At 41.6% G+C, this 27,500-nt stretch overlaps 2 protein-coding genes across 3 annotated transcripts in view; one reads left to right on the top strand and one right to left on the bottom strand.

Moving 5' to 3' along the window:
• The window catches only part of LOC307016521 (phosphoribosyl pyrophosphate synthase-associated protein 2), a 256,144-nt gene that overhangs the window by 18,602 nt on the left and 210,042 nt on the right, over nt 1–27,500 (top strand). The window lies entirely within an intron of this gene.
• Nucleotides 17,459–22,656, bottom strand: LOC307016401 (uncharacterized protein). Of its 2 annotated transcripts, XM_079645514.1 has the most exons (3): nt 22,397–22,656; nt 22,066–22,149; nt 17,459–20,095 (listed from the first exon to the last, which is right to left on the bottom strand). In XM_079645514.1, exon 3 carries the CDS (start codon nt 19,574–19,576, stop codon nt 18,230–18,232), a length of 1,347 nt encoding a protein of 448 aa, XP_079501640.1. In that variant the 5' UTR covers nt 19,577–20,095; nt 22,066–22,149; nt 22,397–22,656; the 3' UTR covers nt 17,459–18,229. The 2 variants fall into 2 exon arrangements, with proteins under 2 accessions (XP_079501640.1, XP_079501639.1); XM_079645513.1 differs by having other exon boundaries at nt 22,066–22,656.

Genomic DNA, 27,500 nt, shown 5'->3' with positions numbered 1-27,500 from the left:
CTTGACCTTTTTTTTTCTTTTTAACTGCATTCGGGTCCTATCTCATCTTCAGTGGAAACTTGGAAGAGTTAGGGTTATCACGTAATCTTTGGGTTTTGGACTTACCTAAAAGTCACGCTATTCGTGTCCTGACTTTTGTGTGAATGTTTTTGAATCACCACTGCTTAATATTCAATGAAAAGATATATAAAAATATATGCACGTTGTGATGAGGCCGGAGATTATGCTGAGGTTTCCTCGTGAGTAATATTTTGAAGTAAATCTGGTGTTTGACGGAGAGCCAGTGGAGGTCGTGGAGGATTTGGGTGATGTGGTCGGATCATCGGGTGGAGGTGAGCATGCGGGCAGCGGAGTTTTGGACATATTGTAGTTCATTGAGGATGTAAGCAGGTGAATCATAGGGAATGCTGTTGCAGTAATCCAGTCGGGATGTTACGAAAACATGGATGAGAGGGCAGGTCTGATACAGCGATGTTCTTGAGGGGGAAAAAGGCAGTTTTTGTGACCTGGTCGACATGAGGGAGGAAAGTGAGGGTGGGGTCAAGGATGATGCCCAGGTTACGGACGTGAGTTGAGGGGTGGACGCAGTGTCATCAATGTTTAGAGAGAAATCCTGGGTGGAGCAGGATAGTAGGTTTGGGCCTATGATGATTATTTCAGATTTGTCACAGTTCAGTTTCCGGAAGTTGTTTTGCATCCATGTTTAATATCAGTGAGGCAGTTGGTGAGTTGGGAGTTTTTGGTGGCAACAAATAGTTTTTGTTGAGAGGTAGAGCTGGGTGTTTCATCGGCATAACAGTGGAACCAGAGTTAGTGGTGACGGATGATCTGTCCAAGTGGGAAGATGTAAATGATGAAGAGCAGGGTACCAAGTACAGAGCCCTGGGGGACGCCGTGGGTGACTGAAACGTCGGGGGATTTGCTGTTGTTGATGGATATGAATTGTTTCCTGCCAGAGACATATGACTTAAACTAGGAGAGGGCGGTACCAGTGATGCCAATTAAGGACTAGAGGCAGGTGATGAGGATGGAATGGTTAATGGTATCGAAGGCGGTGGTTAGGTCAAAGAGGATGAGGATGGAGGAGAAACCAGACAGCAGAGAGGAGAATGTCTTTTGTGACCTTGAGTAGAGTAATTTCAATACTGTGGAGAGCGCAGAAACTGGATTGAAATTGTTCAAAGGGTTTATTGCTGATTAATATTATATATAAATGAAAATTGATATCTCTCTCTGTCTTTGAGAGTTTGTCTTTTCTGATCAAAGTCAGAGGTTTTATTATGAACACTCATGAGTGTTGTGCAAACTCTGACACAACTTCATAAGATCTGGATCAACCCTCAGCATCAGCGTCTCATTGGTGGACCGACACATGTGACATCTTTATTTCATCATCAGTGGAAACTTTGAAGGGTTATCAAGTAATCTTTGGGTTGTTGACTGAGCCACGCTATACTTACTTACTTTCCCTGAATGTGTACTTCTCTATATTGTTATTTCCTTTTATTTTAAATACTTTGAGCATGCACCAATGTGTGTGGAAGTTAGTTTCTTTGAGAAGCGTCTGCCTCTCTATGAATGGCTGTAAATGTGTTAGTGCTAATCTGAGAGGGTACAGACTGGAAAAGCGTGATAGAAAAATGCAGTTCAATAACCATGTTTTTACACCATGACTTAAAGAATGTTCTGTTCTTCCATACTCTTTTTGGAATATAACTTTGGAATATTTAATGCTTTCTTTTCTGTTCTCTGTTTCTTATCAATACTGTCACCGAAAACTGTTTGTATATAATATAAGTTTGTTTCTATTGTCACCTCTAATTCTACCTTCCTTCATGCTCTAAAGATGAGATATTTAAAAGGCTGCAGGATTGAGGCTCCTTAACTTCACCCTTTGTGCATGTTCTCAAAAGATGATGAGGATCAATAGAACTAATACTGTGAGCTAGTTCAGGCAGTCAACTGGAGCTACAGTGACACATTTTCACACGACATGCCTAACCCTCCCATGCCTTTCTCTCCATTCTCCATTATTCTATGAATGCATATTTAAAGCTGTATTGCTGTTTAGAACTTTAATCACAGCTCTGGTGGTTGTTGAGCTACATTCTGGATCAATCTTTGCATGTCCATTGTCTAAATGCTTTCCAAAGGAATGCTGTTTTAGAGGTGGTATATTCCCCTCAAAGCCGAGGAGTTTAGGGCGAAAGACTCATTGTGGCTGGTCCCAGTTCTACCCATAGCAGTCTCATATCAACAGAGAAAGACGATTAGTCCGTTGGTTTTTGTGTGAACGTTTTTGAATCACCATTGCTCAATATTCAATGTAAAAATATCTGCATGTTGCGATGAGGCCGGAGATTATGCTGAGGCTGAAGTTTCCTCGTGAGTGTTGTGCAAACACTGACACCACTTCATAAGATCTGTATCAACCCTTTAGAATCAGCGTCTCATTGGTGTTTGGATAAACATTATGTTATGGTTTTGGATTTCTGTGGATTTTATGCCATTTTCCACCTTTTTATTTTTAAATGTTTTCCTCCTTGTGTCTTTAGTCTCGTCTTCCCCCGTGCTCCATGTTCAGTCGTTGTCTTCCTTGGCCCTCCATGTTTTTTCAGAATTTGTCTGTATGCTACCTCATGCTACCAGTTCATGGATTTGGTTTTTTTTGGTGTTTGTTCTTTGTCAACAGCTTTTTCTTAAATAAAGTTTGTTACTTGACCTTCTTTTTTCTTTTTAACTGCATTTGGATCCTATCTCATCTTCAGTGCAAACTTGAAAGAGTTAGGGTTATCACGTACTCTTTGGGTTTTGGATTTACCTAAAAGCCACGCGATTCGTGTCCTGACTTTTGTGTGAATGTTTTTGAATCATCACTGCTTAATATTCAATAAAGAAAAATATAAAAATATATGCACGTTGTGATGAGGCCGGAGATTATGCTGAGGCTGAGGTTTTCTCGTGAGTAATATTTTGAAGTAAATCTGGTGTTTGACGGAGAGCCAGTGGAAGTCGTGGAGGATGGGGGTGATGTGGTCGGAGCGTCGGGTGGAGTTGAGCATGCGGGCAGCGGAGTTTTGGACATATTGCAGTTCATTGAGGATGTAAGCAGGTGAATCATAGAGAATGCTGCTGCAGTAATCCAGTCGGGATGTTACGAAAACATGGATAAGAGGGAAGGTCTGATACGGGCGATGTTCTTGAGGTGAAAAAAGGCAGTTTTTGTGACCTGGTCGACATGAGGGAGGAAAGTGAGGGTGGGGTCAAGGATGATGCCCAGGTTACGGACGTGAGTTGAGGGGTGGACGCAGTGTCATCAATGTTTAGAGAGAAATCCTGGGTGGAGCAGGATAGTGAGTTTGGGCCTATGATGATTATTTCAGATTTGTCACAGTTCAGTTTCCGGAAGTTGTTTTGCATCCATGTTTAATATCAGTGAGGCAGTTGGTGAGTTGGGAGTTTTTGGTGGCAACAAATAGTTTTTGTTGAGAGGTAGAGCTGGGTGTTTCATCGGCATAACAGTGGAACCAGAGTTAGTGGTGACGGATGATCTGTCCAAGTGGGAAGATGTAAATGATGAAGAGCAGGGTACCAAGTACAGAGCCCTGGGGGACGCCGTGGGTGACTGAAACGTCGGGGGATTTGCTGTTGTTGATGGATATGAATTGTTTCCTGCCAGAGACATATGACTTAAACTAGGAGAGGGCGGTACCAGTGATGCCAATTAAGGACTAGAGGCAGGTGATGAGGATGGAATGGTTAATGGTATCGAAGGCGGTGGTTAGGTCAAAGAGGATGAGGACGGAGAAGCCAGACAGCAGAGAGGAGAATGTCTTTTGTGACATTGAGTAGAGTAGTTTCAATACTGTGGAGAGCGCAGAAACTGGATTGAAATTGTTCAAAGGGTTTATTGCTGATTAATATTATATATAAATGAAAATGTATATCTCTCTGTCTTTGTGTTTGTCTTTTCTGATCAAAGTCAGATGTTTTATTATTAACACTCATGAGTGTTGTGCAAACTCTGACACAACTTCATAAGATCTGGATCAACCCTCAGCATCAGCGTCTCATTGGTGGACCGACACATGTGACATCTTTATTTCATCATCAGTGGAAACTTTGAAAGGGTTATCAAGTAATCTTTGGGTTGTTGACTGAGCCACGCTATACTTACTTACTTTCCCTGAATGTGTACTTCTCTATATTGTTATTTCCTTTTATTTTAAATACGTTGAGCATGCACCAATGTGTGTGGATGTTAGTTTCCTTGAACAGCTTCTGCCTCTCTATGAATGGCTGTAAATGTGTTAGTGCTGCTCTGAGAGGGTACAGACTGGAAAAGCGTGATAGAAAAATGCAGTTCAATAACCATGTTTTTACACCATGACTTAAAGAATGTTCTGTTCTTCCATACTCTTTTTGGAATATAACTTTGGAATATTTAATGCTCTCTTTTCTGTTCTCTGTTTCTTATCAATACTGTCACCGAAAACTGTTTGTATTTAATATAAGTTTGTTTATATTGTCACCTCTAATTCTACCTTCCTTCATGCTCTAAAGATGAGATATTCAAAAGGCTGCAGGATTGATGCTCCTTAACTTCACCCTTTGTGCATGTTCTCTAAAGATGACAAGGATCAATAGAACTAATACTGTGAGCTAGTTCAGGCAGTCCACTGGAGCTACAGTGACACATTTTCACACGACATGCCTAACCCTCCCACGCCTTTCTCTCCGTTCTCCATTATTCTATGAATACATATGTAAAGCTGTATTGCTGTTCAGAACTTTAATCACAGCTCTGGTGGTTGTTGAGCTACATTCTGGATCAATCTTAGCGTGTCCATTGCCTGAATGCTTTCCAAAGGAATGCTGTTTTCGAGGTGGTATATTCCCCTCAAAGCCGAGGAGTTTAGGGCGAAAGACTCATTGAGGCTGGTCCCAGTTCTACACATAGCAGTCTCATATCACCAGAGAAAGGCGATTAGTCCTTGGGGTTTTTAATGAACGTTTTTGAATCGCCATTGCTCAATATTCAATGTAAAAATATCTGCATGTTGCGATGAGGCCGGAGATTATGCTGAGGCTGAAGTTTCCTCGTGAGTGTTGTGCAAACACTGACACCACTTCATAAGATCTGTATCAACCCTTTAGGATCAGCGTCTCATTGGTGGTCGGACACACATTATGTTATGGTTTTGGATAATGTGTATTTTATGCCATTTTCCACCTTTTTATTTTAAAATATTTTCCTCCTTGTGTCTTGTCTGGTCCTACTTCCTGTGTTTGCCCTCCTGTCTTTAGTCTCCCTCCTGTGTCTGAGTGTCTCTTTAGGATCATCTCAATTGAATATTTCTTACTTCTGTGTATTTAGTCTCGTCTTCCCCTGTGCTCCATGTTTGTCCCAGTCAGGTTTTTGTCTGGATGCTACCTCATGCTAGCAGTTCATGGATTTGAGGTTTTTTCTTGTTTGTTCTTTGTCAACAGCTTTTTCTTAAATAAAGTTAGCTGTTTGTTACTTGACCTTTCTTTTTCTTTTTAACTGCATTTGGGTCCTATCTCATCTTCAGTGGAAACTTGAAAGAGTTAGGGTTATCACGTACTCTTTGGGTTTTGGACTTACCTAAAAGCCACGCTATTCGTGTCCTGACTTTTGTGTGAATGTTTTTGAATCACCACTGCTTAATATTCAATGAAAAGATATATAAAAATATATGCACGTTGTGATGAGGCCAGAGATTATGCTGAGGTTTCCTCATGAGTAATATTTTGAAGTAAATCTGGTGTTTGACGGAGAGCCAGTGGAGGTCGTGGAGGATTTGGGTGATGTGGTCGGAGCATCGGGTGGAGGTGAGCATGCGGGCAGCGGAGTTTTGGACATATTGCAGTTCATTGAGGATGTAAGAAGGTGAATCATAGGGAATGCTGTTGCAGTAATCCAGTCGGGATGTTACGAAAACATGGATGAGAGGGCAGGTCTGATACGGGCGATGTTCTTGAGGTGAAAGAAGGCCGTTTTTGTGACCTGGTCGACGTGAGGGAGGAAAGTGAGGGTGGGGTCAAGGATGATGCCCAGGTTACGGATGTGAGTTGAGGGGTGGACGCAGTGTCATCAATGTTTAGAGAGAAATCCTGGGTGGAGCAGGATAGTGAGTTTGGGCCTATGATGATTATTTCAGATTTGTCACAGTTCAGTTTCCGGAAGTTGTTTTGCATCCATGTTTAATATCAGTGAGGCAGTTGGTGAGTTGGGAGTTTTTGGTGGCAACAAATAGTTTTTGTTGAGAGGTAGAGCTGGGTGTTTCATCGGCATAACAGTGGAACCAGAGTTAGTGGTGACGGATGATCTGTCCAAGTGGGAAGATGTAAATGATGAAGAGCAGGGTACCAAGTACAGAGCCCTGGGGGACGCCGTGGGTGACTGAAACGTCGGGGGATTTGCTGTTGTTGATGGATATGAATTGTTTCCTGCCAGAGACATATGACTTAAACTAGGAGAGGGCGGTACCAGTGATGCCAATTAAGGACTAGAGGCAGGTGATGAGGATGGACTGGTTAATGGTATCGAAGGCGGTGGTTAGGTCAAAGAGGATGAGGATGGAGGAGAAACCAGACAGCAGAGAGGAGAATGTCTTTTGTGACCTTGAGTAGAGTAATTTCAATACTGTGGAGAGCGCAGAAACTGGATTGAAATTGTTCAAAGGGTTTATTGCTGATTCATATTATATATAAATGAAAATTGATATCTCTCTCTGTCTTTGAGAGTTTGTCTTTTCTGATCAAAGTCAGAGGTTTTATTATGAACACTCGTGAGTGTTGTGCAAACTCTGACACAACTTCATAAGATCTGGATCAACCCTCAGTATCAGCGTCTCATTGGTGGACCGACATGTGACATCTTTATTTCATCATCAGTGGAAACTTTGAAGGGTTATCAAGTAATCTTTGGGTTGTTGACTGAGCCACGCTATACTTACTTACTTTCCCTGAATGTGTACTTCTCTATATTGTTATTTCCTTTTATTTTAAATACTTTGAGCATGCACCAATGTGTGTGGAAGTTAGTTTCTTTGAGAAGCGTCTGCCTCTCTCTGAATGGCTGTAAATGTGTTAGTGCTGCTCTGAGAGGGTACAGACTGGAAAAGCGTGATAGAGAAATGCAGTTCAATAACCATGTTTTTACACCATGACTTAAAGAATGTTCTGTTCTTCCATACTCTTTTTGGAATATAACTTTGGAATATGTAATGCTTTCTTTTCTGTTCTCTGTTTCTTATCAATACTGTCACCGAAAACTGTTTGTATATAATATAAGTTTGTTTCTATTGTCACCTCTAATTCTACCTTCCTTCATGCTCTAAAGATGAGATATTTAAAAGGCTGCAGGATTGAGGCTCCTTAACTTCACCCTTTGTGCATGTTCTCAAAAGATGATGAGGATCAATAGAACTAATACTGTGAGCTAGTTCAGGCAGTCAACTGGAGCTACAGTGACACATTTTCACACGACATGCCTAACCCTCCCATGCCTTTCTCTCCATTCTCCATTATTCTATGAATGCATATTTAAAGCTGTATTGCTGTTTAGAACTTTAATCACAGCTCTGGTGGTTGTTGAGCTACATTCTGGATCAATCTTTGCGTGTCCATTGTCTAAATGCTTTCCAAAGGAATGCTGTTTTAGAGGTGGTATATTCCCCTCAAAGCCGAGGAGTTTAGGGCGAAAGACTCATTGTGGCTGGTCCCAGTTCTACCCATAGCAGTCTCATATCAACAGAGAAAGACGATTAGTCCGTTGGTTTTTGTGTGAACGTTTTTGAATCACCATTGCTCAATATTCAATGTAAAAATATCTGCATGTTGCGATGAGGCCGGAGATTATGCTGAGGCTGAAGTTTCCTCGTGAGTGTTGTGCAAACACTGACACCACTTCATAAGATCTGTATCAACCCTTTAGAATCAGCGTCTCATTGGTGTTTGGATAAACATTATGTTATGGTTTTGGATTTCTGTGGATTTTATGCCATTTTCCACCTTTTTATTTTTAAATGTTTTCCTCCTTGTGTCTTTAGTCTCGTCTTCCCCCGTGCTCCATGTTCAGTCGTTGTCTTCCTTGGCCCTCCATGTTTTGTCAGAATTTGTCTGGATGCTACCTCATGCTACCAGTTCATGGATTTGAGGTTTTTTGGTGTTTGTTCTTTGTCAACAGCTTTTTCTTAAATAAAGTTTGTGACTTGACCTTCTTTTTTCTTTTTAACTGCATTTGGGTCCTATCTCATCTTCAGTGCAAACTTGTAAGAGTTAGGGTTATCACGTAATCTTTGGGTTTTGGATTTACCTAAAAGCCACGCTATTCGTGACCTGACTTTTGTGTGAATGTTTTTGAATCACCACTGCTTAATATTCAATAAAGAAAAATATAAAAATATATGCACGTTGTGATGAGGCCGGAGATTATGCTGAGGCTGAGGTTTTCTCGTGAGTAATATTTTGAAGTAAATCTGGTGTTTGACGGAGAGCCAGTGGAAGTCGTGGAGGATGGGGGTGATGTGGTCGGAGCATCAGGTGGAGGTGACCATGCGGGCAGCGGAGTTTTGGACATATTGCAGTTCATTGAGGATGTAAGCAGGTGAATAATAGAGAATGCTGCTGCAGTAATCCAGTCGGGATGTTACGAAAACATGGATAAGAGGGAAGGTCTGATACGGGCGATGTTCTTGAGGTGAAAAAAGGCAGTTTTTGTGACCTGGTCGACATGAGAGAGGAAAGTGAGGGTGGGGTCAAGGATGATGCCCAGGTTACGGACGTGAGTTGAGGGGTTGACGTAGTGTCGTCAATGTTTAGAGAGAAATCCTGGGTGGAGCAGGATAGTAAGTTTGGGCCTATGATGATTATTTCAGATTCGTCACAGTTCAGTTTCCGGAAGTTGTTTTGCATCCATGTTTAATATCAGTGAGGCAGTTGGTGAGTTAGGAGCTTGTGGTGGCAACAAATAGTTTTTGTTGAGAGGTAGAGCTGGGTGTTTCATCGGCATAACAGTGGAACCAGAGTTAGCGGCGACGGAGGATCTGTCCAAGTGGGAGGACGTAAATGATGAAGAGCAGGGTACCAAGTACAGAGCCCTGGGGGACGCCGTGGGTGACTGAAACGTCGGTGGATTTGCTGTTGTTGATGGATATGAATTGTTTCCTGCCAGAGACATATGATTTAAACTAGGAGAGGGCGGTACCAGTGATGCCAATTAAGGACTAGAGGCAGGTGATGAGGATGGACTGGTTAATGGTATCGAAGGCGGTGGTTAGGTCAAAGAGGATGAGGATGGAGGAGAAGCCAGACAGCAGAGAGGAGAATGTCTTTTGTGACATTGAGTAGAGTAGTTTCAATGCTGTGGAGAGCGCAGAAACTGGATTGAAATTGTTCAAAGGGTTTATTGCTAATTAATATTATATATAAATGAAAATTGATATCTCTCTCTGTCTTTGTGTTTGTCTTTTCTGATCAAAGTCAGATGTTTTATTATGAACACTCATGAGTGTTGTGCAAACTCTGACACAACTTCATAAGATCTGGATCAACCCTCAGCATCAGCGTCTCATTGGTGGACCGACACATGTGACATCTTTATTTCATCATCAGTGGAAACTTTGAAAGGGTTATCAAGTAATCTTTGGGTTGTTGACTGAGCCACGCTATACTTACTTACTTTCCCTGAATGTGTAATTCTCTATATTGTTATTTCCTTTTATTTTAAATACTTTGAGCATGCACCAATGTGTGTGGATGTTAGTTTCCTTGAACAGCTTCTGCCTCTCTATGAATGGCTGTAAATGTGTTAGAGCTGCTCTGAGAGGGTACAGACTGGAAAAGCGTGATAGAAAAATGCAGTTCAATAACCATGTTTTTACACCATGACTTAAAGAATGTTCTGTTCTTCCATACTCTTTTGGAATATAACTTTGGAATATTTAATGCTCTCTTTTCTGTTCTCTGTTTCTTATCAATACTGTCACCGAAAACTGTTTGTATATAATATAGGTTTGTTTATATTGTCACCTCTAATCCTACCTTCCTTCATGCTCTAAAGATGAGATATTCAAAAGGCTGCAGGATTGATGCTCCTTAACTTCACCCTTTGTGCATGTTCTCAAAAGATGATGAGGATCAATAGAACTAATACTGTGAGCTAGTTCAGTCAGTCAACTGGAGCTACAGTGACACATTTTCACACGACATGCCTAACCCTCCCACGCCTTTCTCTCCGTTCTCCATTATTCTATGAATACATATTTAAAGCTGTATTGCTGTTCAGAACTTTTATCCCAGCTCTGGTGGTTGTTGAGCTACATTCTGGATCAATCTTAGCGTGTCCATTGCCTAAATGCTTTCCAAAGGAATGCTGTTTTAGAGGTGGTATATTCCCCTCAAAGCGGAGGAGTTTAGGGCGAAAGACTCATTGTGGCTGGTCCCAGTTCTACACATAGCAGTCTCATATCACCAGAGAAAGGCGATTAGTCCTTGGGGTTTTTGTGTGAACGTTTTTGAATCGCCATTGCTCAATATTCAATGTAAAAATATCTGCATGTTGCGATGAGGCCGGAGATTATGCTGAGGCTGAAGTTTCCTCGTGAGTGTTGTGCAAACACTGACACCACTTAGTAAGATCTGTATCAACCCTTTAGGATCAGCGTCTCATTGGTGGTCGGACACACATTATGTTATGGTTTTGGATTTATGTGGATTTTATGCCATTTTCCACCTTTTTATTTTTAAATGTTTTCCTCCTTGTGTCTTGTCTGGTCCTACTTCCTGTGTTTGCCCTCCTGTCTTTAGTCTCCCTCCTGTGTCTGAGTGTCTCTTTAGGCTCATCTCAATTGAATATTTCTTACTTCTGTGTATTTAGTCTCATCTTCCCCTGTGCTCCATGTTTGTCCCAGTCAGGTTTTTGTCTGGATGCTACCTCATGCTAGCAGTTCATGGATTTTAGTTTTTTTTTTGTTTGTTCTTTGTCAACAGCTTTTTCTTAAATAAAGTTAGCTGTTTGTTACTTGACCTTTTTTTTTCTTTTTAACTGCATTCGGGTCAGTGGAAACTTGGAAGAGTTAGGGTTATCACGTAATCTTTGGGTTTTGGACTTACCTAAAAGCCACGCTATTCGTGTCCTGACTTTTGTGTGAATGTTTTTGAATCACCACTGCTTAATATTCAATGAAAAAAAATATAAAAATATATGCACGTTGTGATGAGGCCGGAGATTATACTGAGGCTGAGGTTTCCTCGTGAGTAATATTTTGAAGCCAGTGGAGGTCGTGGAGGATGGGGGTGATGTGGTCGGAGCATCGGGTGGAGGTGAGCATGCGGGCAGCGGAGTTTTGGACATATTGCAGTTCATTGAGGATGTAAGCAGGTGAATCATAGAGAATGCTGCTGCAGTAATCCAGTCGGGATGTTACGAAAACATGGATAAGAGGGAAGGTCTGATACTGGCGATGTTCTTGAGGTGAAAAAAGGCAGTTTTTCTGACCTGGTCGACATGAGGGAGGAAAGTGAGGGTGGGGTCAAGGATGATGCCCAGGTTACAGACGTTGAGGGGTTGACATAATGCCGTCAATGTTTAGAGAAAAATCCTGGGTGGATCAGGATAGTGAGTTTGGGCCTATGATGATTATTTCAGATTTGTCACAGTTCAGTTTCTGGAAGTTGTTTTGCATCCACGTTTAATATCAGTGAGGCAGTTGGTGAGTTGGGAGTTTGTGGTGGCAACAAATAGTTTTTGTTGAGAGGTAGAGCTGGGTGTTTCATCGGCATAACAGTGGAACCGGAGTTAGTGGCGACGGAGGATCTGTCCAAGTGGGAAGATGTAAATGATGAAGAGCAGGGGACCAAGTACAGAGCCCTGGGGGACGCCGTGGGTGACTGAAACGTCAGGGGATTTGCTGTTGTTGATGGAAATGAATTGTTTCCTGCCAGAGACATATGATTTAAACTAGGAGAGGGCGGTACCAGTGATGCCAATTAAGGACTAGAGGCAGGTGATGAGGATGGACTGGTTAATGGTATCGAAGGCGGTGGTTAGGTCAAAGAGGATGAGGATGGAGAAGAAACCAGACAGCAGAGAGGAGAATGTCTTTTGTGACCTTGAGTAATTTCAATACTGTGGAGAGTGTGGAAACTGGATTGAAATTGTTCAAAGGGATTATTGCTAATTCATATTAAATATAAATGAAAATGTATATCTCTCTGTCTTTGAGAGTTTGTATTTTCTGATCAAAGTCAGAGGTTTTATTATGAACACTCGTGAGTGTTGTGCAAACTCTGACACAACTTCATAAGATCTGGATCAACCCTCAGCATCAGCGTCTCATTGGTGGACCGACACATGTGACATCTTTATTTCATTATCAGTGGAAACTTTGAAGGGTTATCAAGTAATCTTTGGGTTGTTGACTGAGCCACGCTATACTTACTTACTTTCCCTGAATGTGTAATTCTCTATATTGTTATTTGCTTTTATTTTAAATACTTTGAGCATGCACCAATGTGTGTGGATGTTAGTTTCTCTGAGCAGCGTCTGCCTCTCTCTGAATGGCTGTAAATGTATTAGTGCTGCTCTGAGAGGGTACAGACAGGAAAAGCGTGATAGAAAAATGCTATCACCGAAAACTGTTTATTTTTAATATAAGTCCATTTGTTTCTATTGTCACCTCTAATTCTACCTTCCTTCATGCTCTAAAGATGAGATATTCAAAAGGCTGCAGGATTGATGCTCCTTAACTTCACCCTTTGTGCATGTTCTCAAAAGATGATGAGGATCAATAGAACTAATACTGTGAGCTAGTTCAGGCAGTCAACTGGAGCTACAGTGACACATTTTCACACGACATGCCTAACCCTTCCACGCCTTTCTCTCTCTCCGTTCTCCATTATTCTATGAATACATATTTAAAGCTGTATTGCTGTTTAGAACTTTAATCACAGCTCTGGTGGTTGTTGAGCTACATTCTGGATCAATCTTAGTGTGTCTATTGCCTAAATGCTTTCCAAAGGAATGCTGTTTTAGAGGTGGTATATTCCCCTCAAAGCCGAGGAGTTTAGGGCGAAAGACTCATTGTGGCTGGTCCCAGTTCTACCCATAGCAGTCTCATATCACCAGAGTAAGGAGATTAGTCCGTTGGGTTTTGTGTGAACGTTTTTGAATCGCCATTGCTCAATATTCAATGTAAAAATATCTGCATGTTGCGATGAGGCCGGAGATTATACTGAGGCTGATGTTTCCTCGTGAGTGTTGTGCAAACACTGACACCACTTCATAAGATCTGTATCAACCCTTTAGGATCAGCATCTCATTGGTGGTCGGACACCCATTATGTTATGGTTTTGGATTTCTGTGGATTTTATGCCATTTTCCACCTTTTTATTTTAAAATGTTTTCCTCCTTGTGTCTTGTCTGGTCCTACCTCCTGTGTTTGCCCTCCTGTCTTTAGTCTCCCTCCTGTGTCTGAGTGTCTCTTTAGGATCATCTCAATTGAATATTTCTTACTTCTGTGTATTTAGTCTCGTCTTCCCCTGTGCTCCATGTTTGTCCCAGTCAGGTTTTTGTCTGGATGCTACCTCATGCTAGCAGTTCATGGATTTGAGTTTTTTTTTTGTTTGTTCTTTGTCAACAGCTTTTTCTTAAATAAAGGTAGCTGTTTGTTACTTGACCTTTTTTTTTCTTTTTAACTGCATTTGGGTCCTATCTCATCTTCAGCGCAAACTTGGAAGAGTTAGGGCTATCACGTACTCTTTGGGTTTTGGACTTACCTAAAAGCCACGCTATTCGTGTCCTGACTTTTGTGTGAAGGTCTTTGAATCACCACTTCTTAATATTCAATGAAAAGATATATAAAAATATATGCACGTTGTGATGAGGCCAGAGATTATGCTGAGGCTGAGGTTTCCTCGTGAGTAATATTTTGAAGTAAATCTGGTGTTTGACGGAGAGCCAGTGGAAGTCGTGGAGGATGTGGGTGATGTGGTCGGAGCGTCGGGTGGAGGTGAGCTTACGAGCAGCAGAGTTTTGGACATATTGCAGTTCATTGAGGATGTAAGCAGGTGAATCATAGAGAATGCTGCTGCAGTAATCCAGTCGTGATGTTACGAAAACATGGATAAGAAGGAAGGTCTGATACGGGCGATGTTCTTGAGGGGGAAAAAGGAAGTTTTTGTGACCTGGTCGACGTGAGGGAGGAAAGTGAGGGTGGGGTCAAGGATGATGCCCAGGTTACGAACGTGAGTTGAGGGGTGGACGCAGTGTCATCAATGTTTAGAGAGAAATCCTGGGTGGAGCAGGATAGTAGGTTTGGGCCTATGATGATTATTTCAGATTTGTCGCAGTTCAGTTTCCGGAAGTTGTTTTGCATCCATGTTTAATATCAGTGAGGCAGTTGGTGAGTTGGGAGTTTTTGGTGGCAACAAATAGTTTTTGTTGAGAGGTAGAGCTGGGTGTTTTATCAGAATAACAGTGGAACCAGAGTTAGTGGTGACGGATGATCTGTCCAAGTGGGAGGATGTAAATGATGAAGAGCAGGGGACCAAGTACAGAGCCCTGGAGGACGCCGTGGGTGACTGAAACGTCGGGGGATTTGCTGTTGTTGATGGATATGAATTGTTTCCTGCCAGAGACATATGACTTAAACTAGGAGAGGGCGGTACCAGTGATGCCAATTAAGGACTAGAGGCAGGTGATGAGGATGGACTGGTTAATGGTATCGAAGGCGGTGGTTAGGTCAAAGAGGATGAGGATGGAGGAGAAATCAGACAGCAGAGAGGAGAATGTCTTTTGTGACCTTGAGTAGAGTAATTTCAATGCTGTGGAGAGCGCAGAAACTGGATTGAAATTGTTCAAAGGGTTTATTGCTGATTAATATTATATATAAATGAAAATTGATATATCTCTCTGTCTTTGAGAGTTTGTATTTTCTGATCAAAGTCAGAGGTTTTATTATGAACACTCGTGAGTGTTGTGCAAACTCTGACACAACTTCATAAGATCTGGATCAACCCTCAGTATCAGCGTCTCATTGGTGGACCGACACATGTGACATCTTTATTTCATCATCAGTGGAAACTTTGAAGGGTTATCAAGTAATCTTTGGGTTTTTGACTGAACCACGCTATACTTACTTACTTTCCCTGAATGTGTAATTCTCTATATTGTTATTTCCTTTTATTTTAAATACTTTGAGCATGCACCAATGTGTGTGGATGTTAGTTTCCTTGAACAGCTTCTGCCTCTCTCTGAATGGCTGTAAATGTGTTAGTGCTGCTCTGAGAGGGTACAGACTGGAAAAGCGTGATAGAAAAATGCAGTTCAATAACCATGTTTTTACACCATGACTTAAAGAATGTTCTGTTCTTCCATACTCTTTTTGGAATATAACTTTGGAATATTTAATGCTCTCTTTTCTGTTCTCTGTTTCTTATCAATACTGTCACCGAAAACTGTTTGTATATAATATAAGTTTGTTTATATTGTCACCTCTAATCCTACCTTCCTTCATGCTCTAAAGATGAGATATTCAAAAGGCTGCAGGATTGATGCTCCTTAACTTCACCCTTTGTGCATGTTCTCAAAAGATGATGAGGATCAATAGAACTAATACTGTGAGCTAGTTCAGTCAGTCAACTGGAGCTACAGTGACACATTTTCACACGACATGCCTAACCCTCCCACGCCTTTCTCTCCGTTCTCCATTATTCTATGAATACATATTTAAAGCTGTATTGCTGTTCAGAACTTTTATCCCAGCTCTGGTGGTTGTTGAGCTACATTCTGGATCAATCTTAGCGTGTTCATTGCCTAAATGCTTTCCAAAGGAATGCTGTTTTAGAGGTGGTATATTCCCCTCATGGCCGAGGAGCTTAAGGGGGAGACGCTCAATGGGGCTGGTCCAACGCCTACGCATAGCAGTCTCACTAGATACTATATTCCCCTCAAAGCTGAGGAGATGAAGTCGAAAGACTCATTGAGGCTGGTCCCAGTTCTACACATAGCCGTCTCATATCACCAGAGTAAGGAGATTAGTCCGTTGGGTTTTGTGTGAACGTTTTTGAATCGCCATTGCTCAATATTCAATGTGAAAATATATGCATGTTGTGATGAGGCCGGAGATTATGCTGAGGCTGAGGTTTCCTCCTGAGTGTTGTGCAAACACTGACACCACTTCATAAGATCTGTGTCAACCCTTTAGGATCAGCGTCTGATTGGTGGACGGACACACGTGACGTCCTTATGTCATCATCAGTGGACATTTTGAATGGTTAGGGTTATCACGTAATCTTTGGGTTTTGGACTCATCTAACAGCCAAGCTATTCGTGTCCTGACTTCTGATCTGAACATTTGATATCTTGAGTTTGCTGCACAGAGATGGATCTAATGTCTAGAGTTGAGGTTGTCCAGATAGCAGTTCTAGCGACTGGGGCTATGATGCAGAGTCGCTGTATACCAATAGAAGGGTTGGGGGTTTGATCCCTCCCCCTGCAGTCAACATGTCCATGTATATTATGACACCAATCAATCAATCAATGCAAATATTATTATTATTATTACTGGCTGCTACTTCTTAGGTTGTTCTGTTCAAAAGTAATCTATGTGATTATGTAAATATATAATTTAATGTGTATTTCCCACGGCCATCCACCAGCTATCACACAGTTTTCTACAATGTTACACTTATTAGATTTTTTAAAAACTGCTAACTTACTTACTTTCCCTGAATGTGTAATTCTCTATATTGTTAGTTCCTTTTATTTTAAATACTTTGAGCATGCACCAATGTGTGTGGATGTTAGTTTCTCTGAGCAGCGCCTGCCTCTCTCTGATTGGCTGTAAATGTGTTAGTGCTGCTCTGAGAGGGTACAGACTGGATAAGCGTGATAGAAATGCAGTCCATTGTCCATGTTTTGACACCATGACCTATAACTATGATCTGTTCTGACTCTCTGGCAGGTGGCCTGTGCATTATTAACCTGCTGTGTTTAATGAAAGCATCATTAAAACAACAGCAACAGTGGAGCTTAAAGTGTCTTATCGTATACAGTGAGTGTGTGTAACCATATGAATCAGAGCCACCATGCTATGACTCTGTGAGGCTTCCAGATCTCAGTGATCTGTGTTTGAGGACAGCCTCAGGGCTTCTGGCTCCATGTCCTCTCACATTTCCCCAAAAGACGTCCTGGAACCACCAGGAACTCCCCAAAGTGAACCTTTGAAACCTTTCATCAACTGAGGGTTACATTCCTTTTGATCCAAATTACACATTTCTTCAATTCAATAACTTTGTGAATCAAATGTTTTAATATAAGTTTGAATATTAAAAGCTCTCTATGAAATAATAATAGTGTTTTATCATAATTATTATGGTCAGAAATCACATTCAAAACAGCAAGAAGCGTCTTCCAGGTTGTATTGGTTATTTGTAAGCTTTATTAAACAGATACTTGATGAGTGATAGATATATACCAAGGTATGAGAACACTTTATAAAACACTGCAAGATACAACTCAATAAATGCATCAAATCTAATAATAATCAAACATTTCTACATGTAATGAAATCACAATCATTTGGTTTGAAATAAAACATGAGTATAATAACACAAGATACAAAAGTATTGAATTAAAAGCATTCATAGAAAAAGCAATGTTTAAAAGTTGATAAGTGACATTTTAACTTTCTATATAAAAACACGGTGCAGCCCAAAGCAGTGACCCTATAATCACATGTCTCTACAAGAACAGCAAGACACAGGAAACAGATATTTACAATATGAAACAATATCTTCATACAAAACTAAATATGTGTTTATAATAATAATAACAAATATATAAGTACTTCCGATAATCAAATCCTTTTTATCAATATTATTGAGTATTTATATTTTTGGGTATACATTTATATTTTATTTGCTAGCTTAAGTTTCACCTTTTGTAATTTTAAATGATTTATCAATCCAAATAATAATAATAATAAAATGACATGTTGCCGTTGGTCTCTGTTCTCTCTCTCTCTCTGTCTCTGTTCTCTCTCTCTCTCTCTCTCTCTCTCTCTCTCTCTCTCTCTCTCTCTCTCTCTCTCTCAGATGTTGTGTTTGCATGAATGTCTAACATCCAGTGTTTAAATGCTGTTTCTGAGCCGCTGTATGAAAGAGGACGAGGACAGAGGGAAGTGAAATGAACAGATGCATATCAAGTGTCCCGTGTTCTGGTCCTCAGGGTCACAGTGACTACAGCAACACAGAGCATCAGCAGCAGAACACTGAGCGCTGAGCATCTCACTGCGTAGAAGGTGGAGTAAACCCCAAAGGGGTCTCTGTGCTCCAGGAGGGTCTTGGTGGAAGACATACAATGACGATCTTTGTCAATAACTGCACACCAATACTCTCCTGTGTCTTGCAGAGAGAGATCAGAAATTACCATACTCCCATCAGTGTCGCTGCGCACATTGCTCCTGACCTGATCAGAATATAGACTAAAAGTTCTTCCTTTGGTTCGGTTTGACTTAAAGACCCAGAAATAAAGATGACCCTTTTCCCAATCTTTGCATCTGAGAGTGACTTCTTCTCCCTCTGAGAAGAGCTCTACAGCAGGGGGGGGGGATTTGGGGCACACAAACAGAGAATATACTTTCACAGGGATTGAGGTATGACATATGTACCCACCTGAGTTATTTAACGTTACAGATGTTAACACCAGAGAGTAGCTTTGATCCCCAAAAGACCCAGTGAAGTTTAGCTGTCCTTGGTCACCGTTGAAGGTTTCAAACTGCCAATGTGGAGGCTCCTCTTCACTGAGATCAGTGACAGGGCACTGCAACACAGCTGTTTCTCCCACTGAGCGAATGATCATCTCTGGGTTCTGCAGAAACTGTGAAAGGTGACTGCTGACACACTGCTGTTGTTTCATCACCAGACAGGTGAACACATTTATGACCGTGGGTGAGAAGTTGGATATACGTAGAGCTGATGTGTTCTCCACCACTTGGTATCTTCTTCTGTCATCGTCCATCACTGATGCCGTATCGTCCCCAAAAACTCTGGTCCATGTTTCTTGCTCAGATTGATAATCCTGTTTGAGCCACTGGACATCCAGGTGGTCAGCTGCTCCAGGACAAGGCAGGTCTATTGTTTCTTCAGGTATCACATCTACTCTACTGATCTCACCTGTTGAACCACAAACAGTCAGTGTGATGTTTCTCTCATGAGTCACGTTGCCCTCAGTCCAGCACTCCTCTTGGTACAGGCCGGAGTCTGAACGGGTCAGGTTCTGGATCATGTAGGAAGAAGTATTGGCCACGCTGACGAGTCGTTGTTTCAGGTCTTCAGGTACTGAGGAGTTCTGGGGCCAGAGGTCAGAGGTGTTCCACAGGACCAGCTTCTCCTCACCAACACATCTGGAGATCAGGCAGGAGCCGGCCTCCTCTGGGAGCTCGAAGGTGAGAGACTCTCTTTCCTCTCGGAGGACGATGAGTTCTTCAGCGTGAATGTTGCTGATGAGAGCAAGCAGCAGCACGGAGAGCTCTGAGACTGCAGCCATTCTGCTCCGAGGTTTCCTCGTGAGTGTTGTGCAAACTCTGACACCACTTCATAAGATCTGAGTCAACCCTCAGCAACAGCGTCTCATTGGTGGACCGACACACGTGACTTCTTTATCTCAACTTCATTAGAAATGTTGAAGCGTTGGGGTTATCAGGTAATCTCTGGGTTTTGGACTCATCTCAAAGCCAAGCTATTCGTGTCCTGACTTCTGATCTGAACATTTGATATCTTGAGTCTGCTGCACAGAGATGGATCTAATGTCTAGAGTTGAGGTTGTCCGGATAGCAGTCCTAGCGTCTGGGGCTGTGATGCAGAGTCGCTGTCTACCAATAGAAGGGTTGGGGGTTTGATCCCTCCCCCTGCAGTCAACATGTCCATGTATACTTGGGCAAGACACTGAACCCCAAGTTGCTCCCGATGGCATGGCCAATGTGTGTGGATGTTAGTTTCTCTGAGCAGCGTCTGCCTCTCTCTGAATGGCTGTAAATGTGTTAGAGCTGCTCTGAGAGGGTACAGACTGGAAAAGCGTGATAGAAAAATGCAGTTCAATAACCATGTTTTTACACCATGACTTAAAGAATGTTCTGTTCTTCCATACTCTTTTTGGAATATAACTTTGGAATATTTAATGCTCTCTTTTCTGTTCTCTGTTTCTTATCAATACTGTCACCGAAAACTGTTTGTATATAATATAAGTTTGTTTCTATTGTCACCTCTAATTCTACCTTCCTTCATGCTCTAAAGATGAGATATTCAAAAGGCTGCAGGATTGATGCTCCTTAACTTCACCCTTTGTGCATGTTCTCAAAAGATGATGAGGATCAATAGAACTAATACTGTGAGCTAGTTCAGGCAGTCAACTGGAGCTACAGTGACACATTTTCACACGACATGCCTAACCCTCCCACGCCTTTCTCTCCGTTCTCCATTATTCTATGAATACATATTTAAAGCTGTATTGCTGTTCAGAACTTTTATCCCAGCTCTGGTGGTTGTTGAGCTACATTCTGGATCAGAGGTGTCCAAACCTTTTCACCGGGGGCCTCGTACAGACAGATATTCAAAGGGCTGGGCCGCTCACTAGAGGTGAGGTTTATTGCCTCATAAGTGAAGTTGTGAGTCAGATAAATCAATCAAATGGAGGTAAATTATTCTTGATAATTTCATATGCTTTAAGAAAAATAAACAGCCTCCATCACAGCTCTCCAGAGGGTTTCATGTGTTGTGTTAGCAGCTCATCCCTTAAAACAGAAGCCTCAGATTGATTATCATTAGAGGAAATATGAAGGGTGTATTTCAAGGTTGTTATGTACATAAGTTGTTGGGCTATTTTTATCACTTAGATTTGTTAGAACATATTTTCACCTTGAATCGACTTAATTAATTTAAATTGGGCTTATTAACACATGAGCACTACTGAGTAATATATGTTTACAGATGTATTTAAGAAATACAATACAAGACAAGATTAAGTCTCATTTGTGAGCCGTATTCCATTTTACTTTTTGATTTAGCTGAGGGCCGATTCAAAATGGCCCGCGGACCGCATTTGTCCCTCGGGCCGTAGTTTGGACACCCCTGATCTAGATCAATCTTAGCGTGTACATTGTCTAAATGCTTTCCAAAGGAATGCTGTTTTATAGGTGGTATATTCCCCTCATGGCCGAGGAGTTAAAGTTGAAAGGCTCAATGGGTCTGGTCCCAGTTCTTCTAGATGTGACACCGGCACAAACTGTACCGTATATTTAACTGTTTCTCAGTTTTCTGCTCTTAGTTGAATTAGTCCAAATCCGGACTCATACCAGCAGCTTTAAAAGTAAATCTGCAATTTCCTCACGATGGTGCCAAAGTCTGTCAGAACCAAATATCTGAACAACTGTTGATGGGTTATAATGAAATCTAACACAGAGGATTGACAGTCATATGAAGCTCCTAAATAGTTCAATCTGATCTGATGGAAAATATTGAAATGTATTAAAAAAAAAGCAATGACCAAAAGTAGAATATATCTGTGCATTACTGTGCGTCATATCTTGCTAGCAGGGTGTACAGATTACATATGAGTGCATTTAAATGAGTCTACATCATCACTGGAATATTTAGCCCTTCAGAGCTGATATGACACAACAGAATAACACCAACAAAACATGTTTAAATATAAAAAAGAATTGTTGAAAATAAATAAATAAAAATGTGTGAAATAAATTAGAAAAAGCCTAATGATCGTGATGTCATCTGAAGTGTGAAAGGTAGTTTATTTGAAATCTCTTTGGACTCCATGGCTTGTTAAAAGTTATGGTTTAATGTTGTGTTTATTACGATTGCGTTATACTTCTTCCTTCTGAGTAAAATATAGATTTTTTTAAGTCTTCTTTCAAGTTCTCTGAATGGCTGTAAATGTGTTCGTGCTGCTCTGAGAGGGTACAGACTGGAAAAGCGTGATAGAAAAATGCAGTTCAATAACCATGTTTTTACACCATGACTTACAGAATGTTCTGTTCTTCCATAGGTAACCGGTCTGGTTTGACGCCACATGTGATCTCTGCGTTGTGTTGTGTGAACGACTTCTTTCTGAAGAATATAATTAAAGCAGGAAATGGCTTGATCAGCTTTCTAAATGAACACTTCTCCTCAGTGGGGCCTGAAGCTAACTCAGGAAAGTATACACAGAGTTCTAAATAATACAATTAACAGATTATCCATGTTGGCAAACCGGTTTTTCTTTGTAAATTAATATACAAACATAACCATTCATTTACACTTGCAAAACAAACAATACAATTTACAGTTAGAAAACACAAGAAGAATACCCACATACCTGTGCAAAACAGAATATAATTAAAGCAGGAAATGGCTTCATCAGCTTTTTAAATTAACACCTTCAGTGGAAGAGAACACCCACATGTTAGGTTAGCATAGCTAGACTTTAGAAAGCTCCCACTGTTTGAAGCGCTGCACATTATATAAACTAGTTACACACGGCAAAATATAGAAATGAACTGCAAACAAGTTTGGCTTGTGTGAAGTGTAACATTAAACAATCTATTTACATATCAAATACGACATTCATGTGTGTGTACGGCAAACACCACTCGGCCTGAAGCTAACTGAGAAAAGTAGCGCGAGTCTGCAGAAATGTGCCGGCGCCAAGAGTACCAAAATAAAACGTGCTCTTCAGAATAAAAGCATCTAAAAAATAAAGTGACAGGGACAAGTTTTACGAAGGAAGTATGGACAAAAATGATTTTACTGAAATATAAACAAGTGAAGTTATACATCGGTTACACATTCCATTTGTTTCTATGTCACCTCTAATTCTACCTTCCTTCATGCTCTAAAGATGAGATATTCAAAAGGCTGCAGGATTGATGCTCCTTAACTTCACCCTTTGTGCATGTTCTCAAAAGATGAAGAGGATCAATAGAACTAATACTGTGAGCTAGTTCAGGCAGTCAACTGGAGCTACAGTGACACATTTTCCCACGACATGCCTAACCCTCCCACGCCTTTCTCTCCGTTCTCCATTATTCTATGAATACATATTTAAATCTGTATTGCTGTTCAGAACTTTTATCCCAGCTCTGGTGGTTGTTGAGCTACATTCTGGATCAGAGGTGTCCAAACCTTTTCACCGGGGGCCTCGTACAGACAGATATTCAAAGGGCTGGGCCGCTCACTAGAGGTGAGGTTTATTGCCTCATAAGTGAAGTTGTGAGTCAGCTAAATCAATCAAATGGAGGTAAATTATTCTTGATCATTTCATATGCTTTAAGAAAAAATAAACAGCCTCCATCACAGCTCTCCAGAGGGTTTCATGTGTTGTGTTAGCAGCTCATCCCTTAAAACAGAAGCCTCAGATTGATTATCATTAGAGGAAATATGAAGGGTGTATTTCAAGGTTGTTATGTACATAAGTTGTTGGGCTATTTTTATCACTTAGATTTGTTAGAACATATTTTCACCTTGAATCGACTTAATTCATTTAAATTGGGCTTATTAACACATGAGCACTACTGAGTAATATATGTTTACAGATGTATTTAAGAAATACAATACAAGACAAGATCAAGTCTCATTTGTGAGCCGTATTCCATTATACATTTTGAATTTGCTGAGGGCCGATTCAAAATGGCCCACGGACCGCATTTGTCCCCCGGGCCGTAGTTTGGACAACCCTGATCTAGATCAATCTCAGCGTGTACATTGTCTAAATGCTTTCCAAAGGAATGCTGTTTTACAGGTGGTATATTCCCCTCATGGCCGAGGAGCTTAAAGGGGAGACGCTTAATGGGGCTGGTCCAACGCCTACGCATAGCAGTCTCTCTAGATACTATATTCCCCTCAAAGCTGAGGAGATGAAGTCTAAAGGCTCATTGAGGCTGTTCCCAGTTCTACACATAGCAGTCTCATATCACCAGAGTAAGGAGATTAGTCCGTTGGGTTTTGTGTGAATATTTTTGAATCGCCATTGCTCAATATTGGATGTAAAAATATATGCATGTTGCGATGAGGCCAGAGATTATGCTGAGGCTGAAGTTTCCTCGTGAGTGTTGTGCAAACACTGACACCACTTCATAAGATCTGTATCAACCCTTTAGGATCAGCGTCTCATTGGTGGACGGACACACGTGACTTCTTTATCTCAACTTCATTAGACATTTTTGAAGCGTTAGGGTTATCAAGTAATCTTTGTCTTTTGGACTTACGTCAAAACCCCGCTGTAGGAGTTTAAACTTTTGACCTGAACATGTTGATCTCTTGAGTTGGCTGCACAGGGAGAGATTTATCTGATGGTTACAGTTTAGGTTGTTCAGATACCAGTTTCATCCTGTTCTCACTTTCTGGCAGTGACCCTCAAACTAGCTGCACCTTTACCAGCTTTGAGAACACTTTCATGATCAATCATTATAAAACATATCATATCTATTATTCTGAAATGGACCAATCTGCACAACGACTACTTTTACTGTCGCTACTTTCACTATATTTAGATGAGAATACTTTTATACTTTCACTTGAGGAACATTTTGAATGCAGGACTTTTACTGTAACAGAGTATTCCTACACTCTGGTACTTCTACTTTTACTCAAGAACAAGATCTGAGTACTTCTACTCAAGTACAAGATCTGAGTACTTCTACTCAAGTACAAGATCTGAGTACTTCTACTCAAGTACAAGATCTGAGTACTTCTACTTTTACTCAAGAACAAGATCTGAGTACTTCTACTTTTACTCAAGAACAAGATCTGAGTACTTCTACTTTTACTGAAGTACAAGATCTGAGTACTTCTACTTTTACTCAAGTACAAGATCTGAGTACTTCTACTTTTACTCAAGTACAAAATCTGAGTACTTCTACTTTTACTCAAGTACAAGATCTGAGTACTTCTACTTTTACTCAAGTACAAGATCTGAGTACTTCTACTTTTCCTCAAGTACAAGATCTGAGTACTTATACTTTTACTCAAGTACTAGATCTGAGTACTTCTACTTTTACTCAAGTACAAGATCTGAGTACTTCTGCTTTTACTCAAGTACAAGATCTGAGTACTTCTACTTTTACTCAAGTACAAGATCTGAGTACTTCTACTTTTACTCAAGTACAAGATCTGAGTACTTCTACTTTTACTCAAGTACAAGATCTGAGTACTTCTGCTTTTACTCAAGTACAAGATCTGAGTACTTCTACTTTTACTCAAGTACAAGATCTGAGTACTTCTACTTTTACTCAAGTACAAGATCTGAGTACTTCTACTTTTACTCAAGTACAACATTAGTACTTCTCCCCCCTCTGCCCTCTGTGAGTTACTGTACATCACTGAAGGTAATTCATGTGACTCATGGTTTATGGTTTTCAGTCGGCTGAGTTGTGTTTGATTTCTGAAGGTGACAGGATCGTTGCGTTTGTTGGTCGCCATGGTGATGATGGATGCACGACTCCTGGTGCTGACATCCCAGAAACCATGCTGCGTAAACACTGACTCCCCCGAGAGAGCGGGACAACCGGTAATGACTCCACCAAGGAAAACACACACACACACACACACACACACACACACACACACACACACACACACACACACACACACACACACACACACACACACACACACACACACACACACACACACACACACACACACTCACACACTCACGCTGTGTGTGAATGATTACATTGAGGAAACTCACATGGGACGGGGGTGCTTTCGTTGTTAGCAACTCATTAGCATCCCTCCCTCCCTCTGCTTTTTTTTCCATCTCCTATCTTCACCTGCCCTCTCTAGAGCAACGGATTACATGTAATGGGATTACGTAATCAGGATACTGTGTTGGGTTGACATAATCCACTCACGGAACTATGGGTGGGTATGTTTCCACACGGACATTTTAGTGCACGGGAACTTCCTTTTCCTGTCCTTTAGATTTCCCGGGCTTGAGAGTGTTATCATCCTGTCCCATGTTTATTCAACGACTAGCTTTGTCTTTTGACACACGGCCTCCGACCCCCGTCTCTCGGCACTACATTGGTGACCCCGACGTAAGTCTTGTTGAAGTATTGGAGACTGAACCGAACATGGCAAGTCACGCCGTTTTGGTAGACTTCCGCTGCAGCGTGGCTCAATTCGCCCTCCGCCAGATTACAGGGGACGACGAATGCTATTTCCACTTCGTCTCGGCACTGGGGAGCCCCACGGCGGCCCGGACCGTGGGCTTTATTACATCTCCCCCTGCCCAATATAAATATGCAGCGTTCAAGGCTTTCCCTCTCAAGACTTTCGAGTTATCACGGCCGGAACGAGCCTGACGTCTGTTCGCTATTAATAGCCTCGGAGAGCACCACATTGACAATAGAGGCCCCCCAGTCTACACTAGGGCCCGACGGCTAAACCCTGACATGCTGGCGGTCGCAAAGTTGGAGTTCACCAATATGGAGCGTCTGGGCATCATCCGCCGCTCTGACAGCCCTTGGGCCTCACCGCTCCACGCGGTCCCAAAAACAATTGGCGGGTGGCGACCGTGTGGAAACTACTGCCGCCTTAACGACGCCACTACACCAGACCACTACCCAGTCCACCTGGCGGGCAAGCTGGTTTTCTCCAAAGTGGACCTAGTGCGTGGCTACCACCAGGTAGCACGCAAAAAGGAAGTGGTTATGGCTGATGGATTCAGCGCTCAGAGACATGCCATTCATCTTCGTCTATTTAGACGACATCCTCGTCGCCAGCACCTCTGAAGAAGAGCAGCAGGCACATCTCCGAGACCTTTTCACGAGGCTCAACCAACGCGGCCTGATTATCAACTCGTCGAAGGGTCAGTTCGGGTTTCCCTGCATCCGCTTCCTCGGACATCTCATCAACAAAGATGTAGCCGCCCCCCTCCCGTCGAAAGTGGAGGCTGTATCCGTCTTCCCTGACCGCACACAGCTCAGGCGCTCCATGAGTTCCTCGGGATGGTGACTTTTTATCACCGGTTCATCCGCCGGGCTGCCCACACCCTGCGCCCGCTGCACGAGGCCCTCAAGGATAAGTCCCCCCTGGACGGGCGAAAGGGAGACCGCCTTCGATGCAACCAAAGCCGCCCTGAGCCAAACTTTTTGTTCCTGTCTGTTAGATTTCCCGGGCTTGAGAATGTTATCATCCTGTCCAGCTTTGTCTTTTGACACACCACCTCCTGTCTGTGGGCACTACAGTACACAATCTATCTATGATCCAATGCTAATGTTTCTGTAGTATAATGTGTGATATTTGATGTAGCCTGGTGAGATTGTGTATTCTAGAGTACTGAATTTATTCCGTATTGTCTTTATATTGTGTATTATTTAGATCTAGTGATATACGTCTTTCCTATGAAATGTGCATATTGTATACTTGCTGCTAATGTTCACTGTTTTGTGTATTTTGTTTCTCCTGCTGATATGTAT

The sequence above is a fragment of the Notothenia rossii genome, assembly GCF_949606895.1.
Source record: "Notothenia rossii genome assembly, chromosome: 8".
Lineage (NCBI taxonomy): Eukaryota > Metazoa > Chordata > Actinopteri > Perciformes > Nototheniidae > Notothenia > Notothenia rossii.
Note: the sequence above shows the minus strand (reverse complement) of the source record. Positions and strands in the feature narration are given on the sequence as shown.

Bases quoted from the DNA above. Each gene is read 5' to 3' on its own strand.
- LOC307016401 (XM_079645513.1), bottom strand. From the start codon at position 19,576: ATGGCTGCAGTCTCAGAGCTCTCCGTGCTGCTGCTTGCTCTCATCAGC.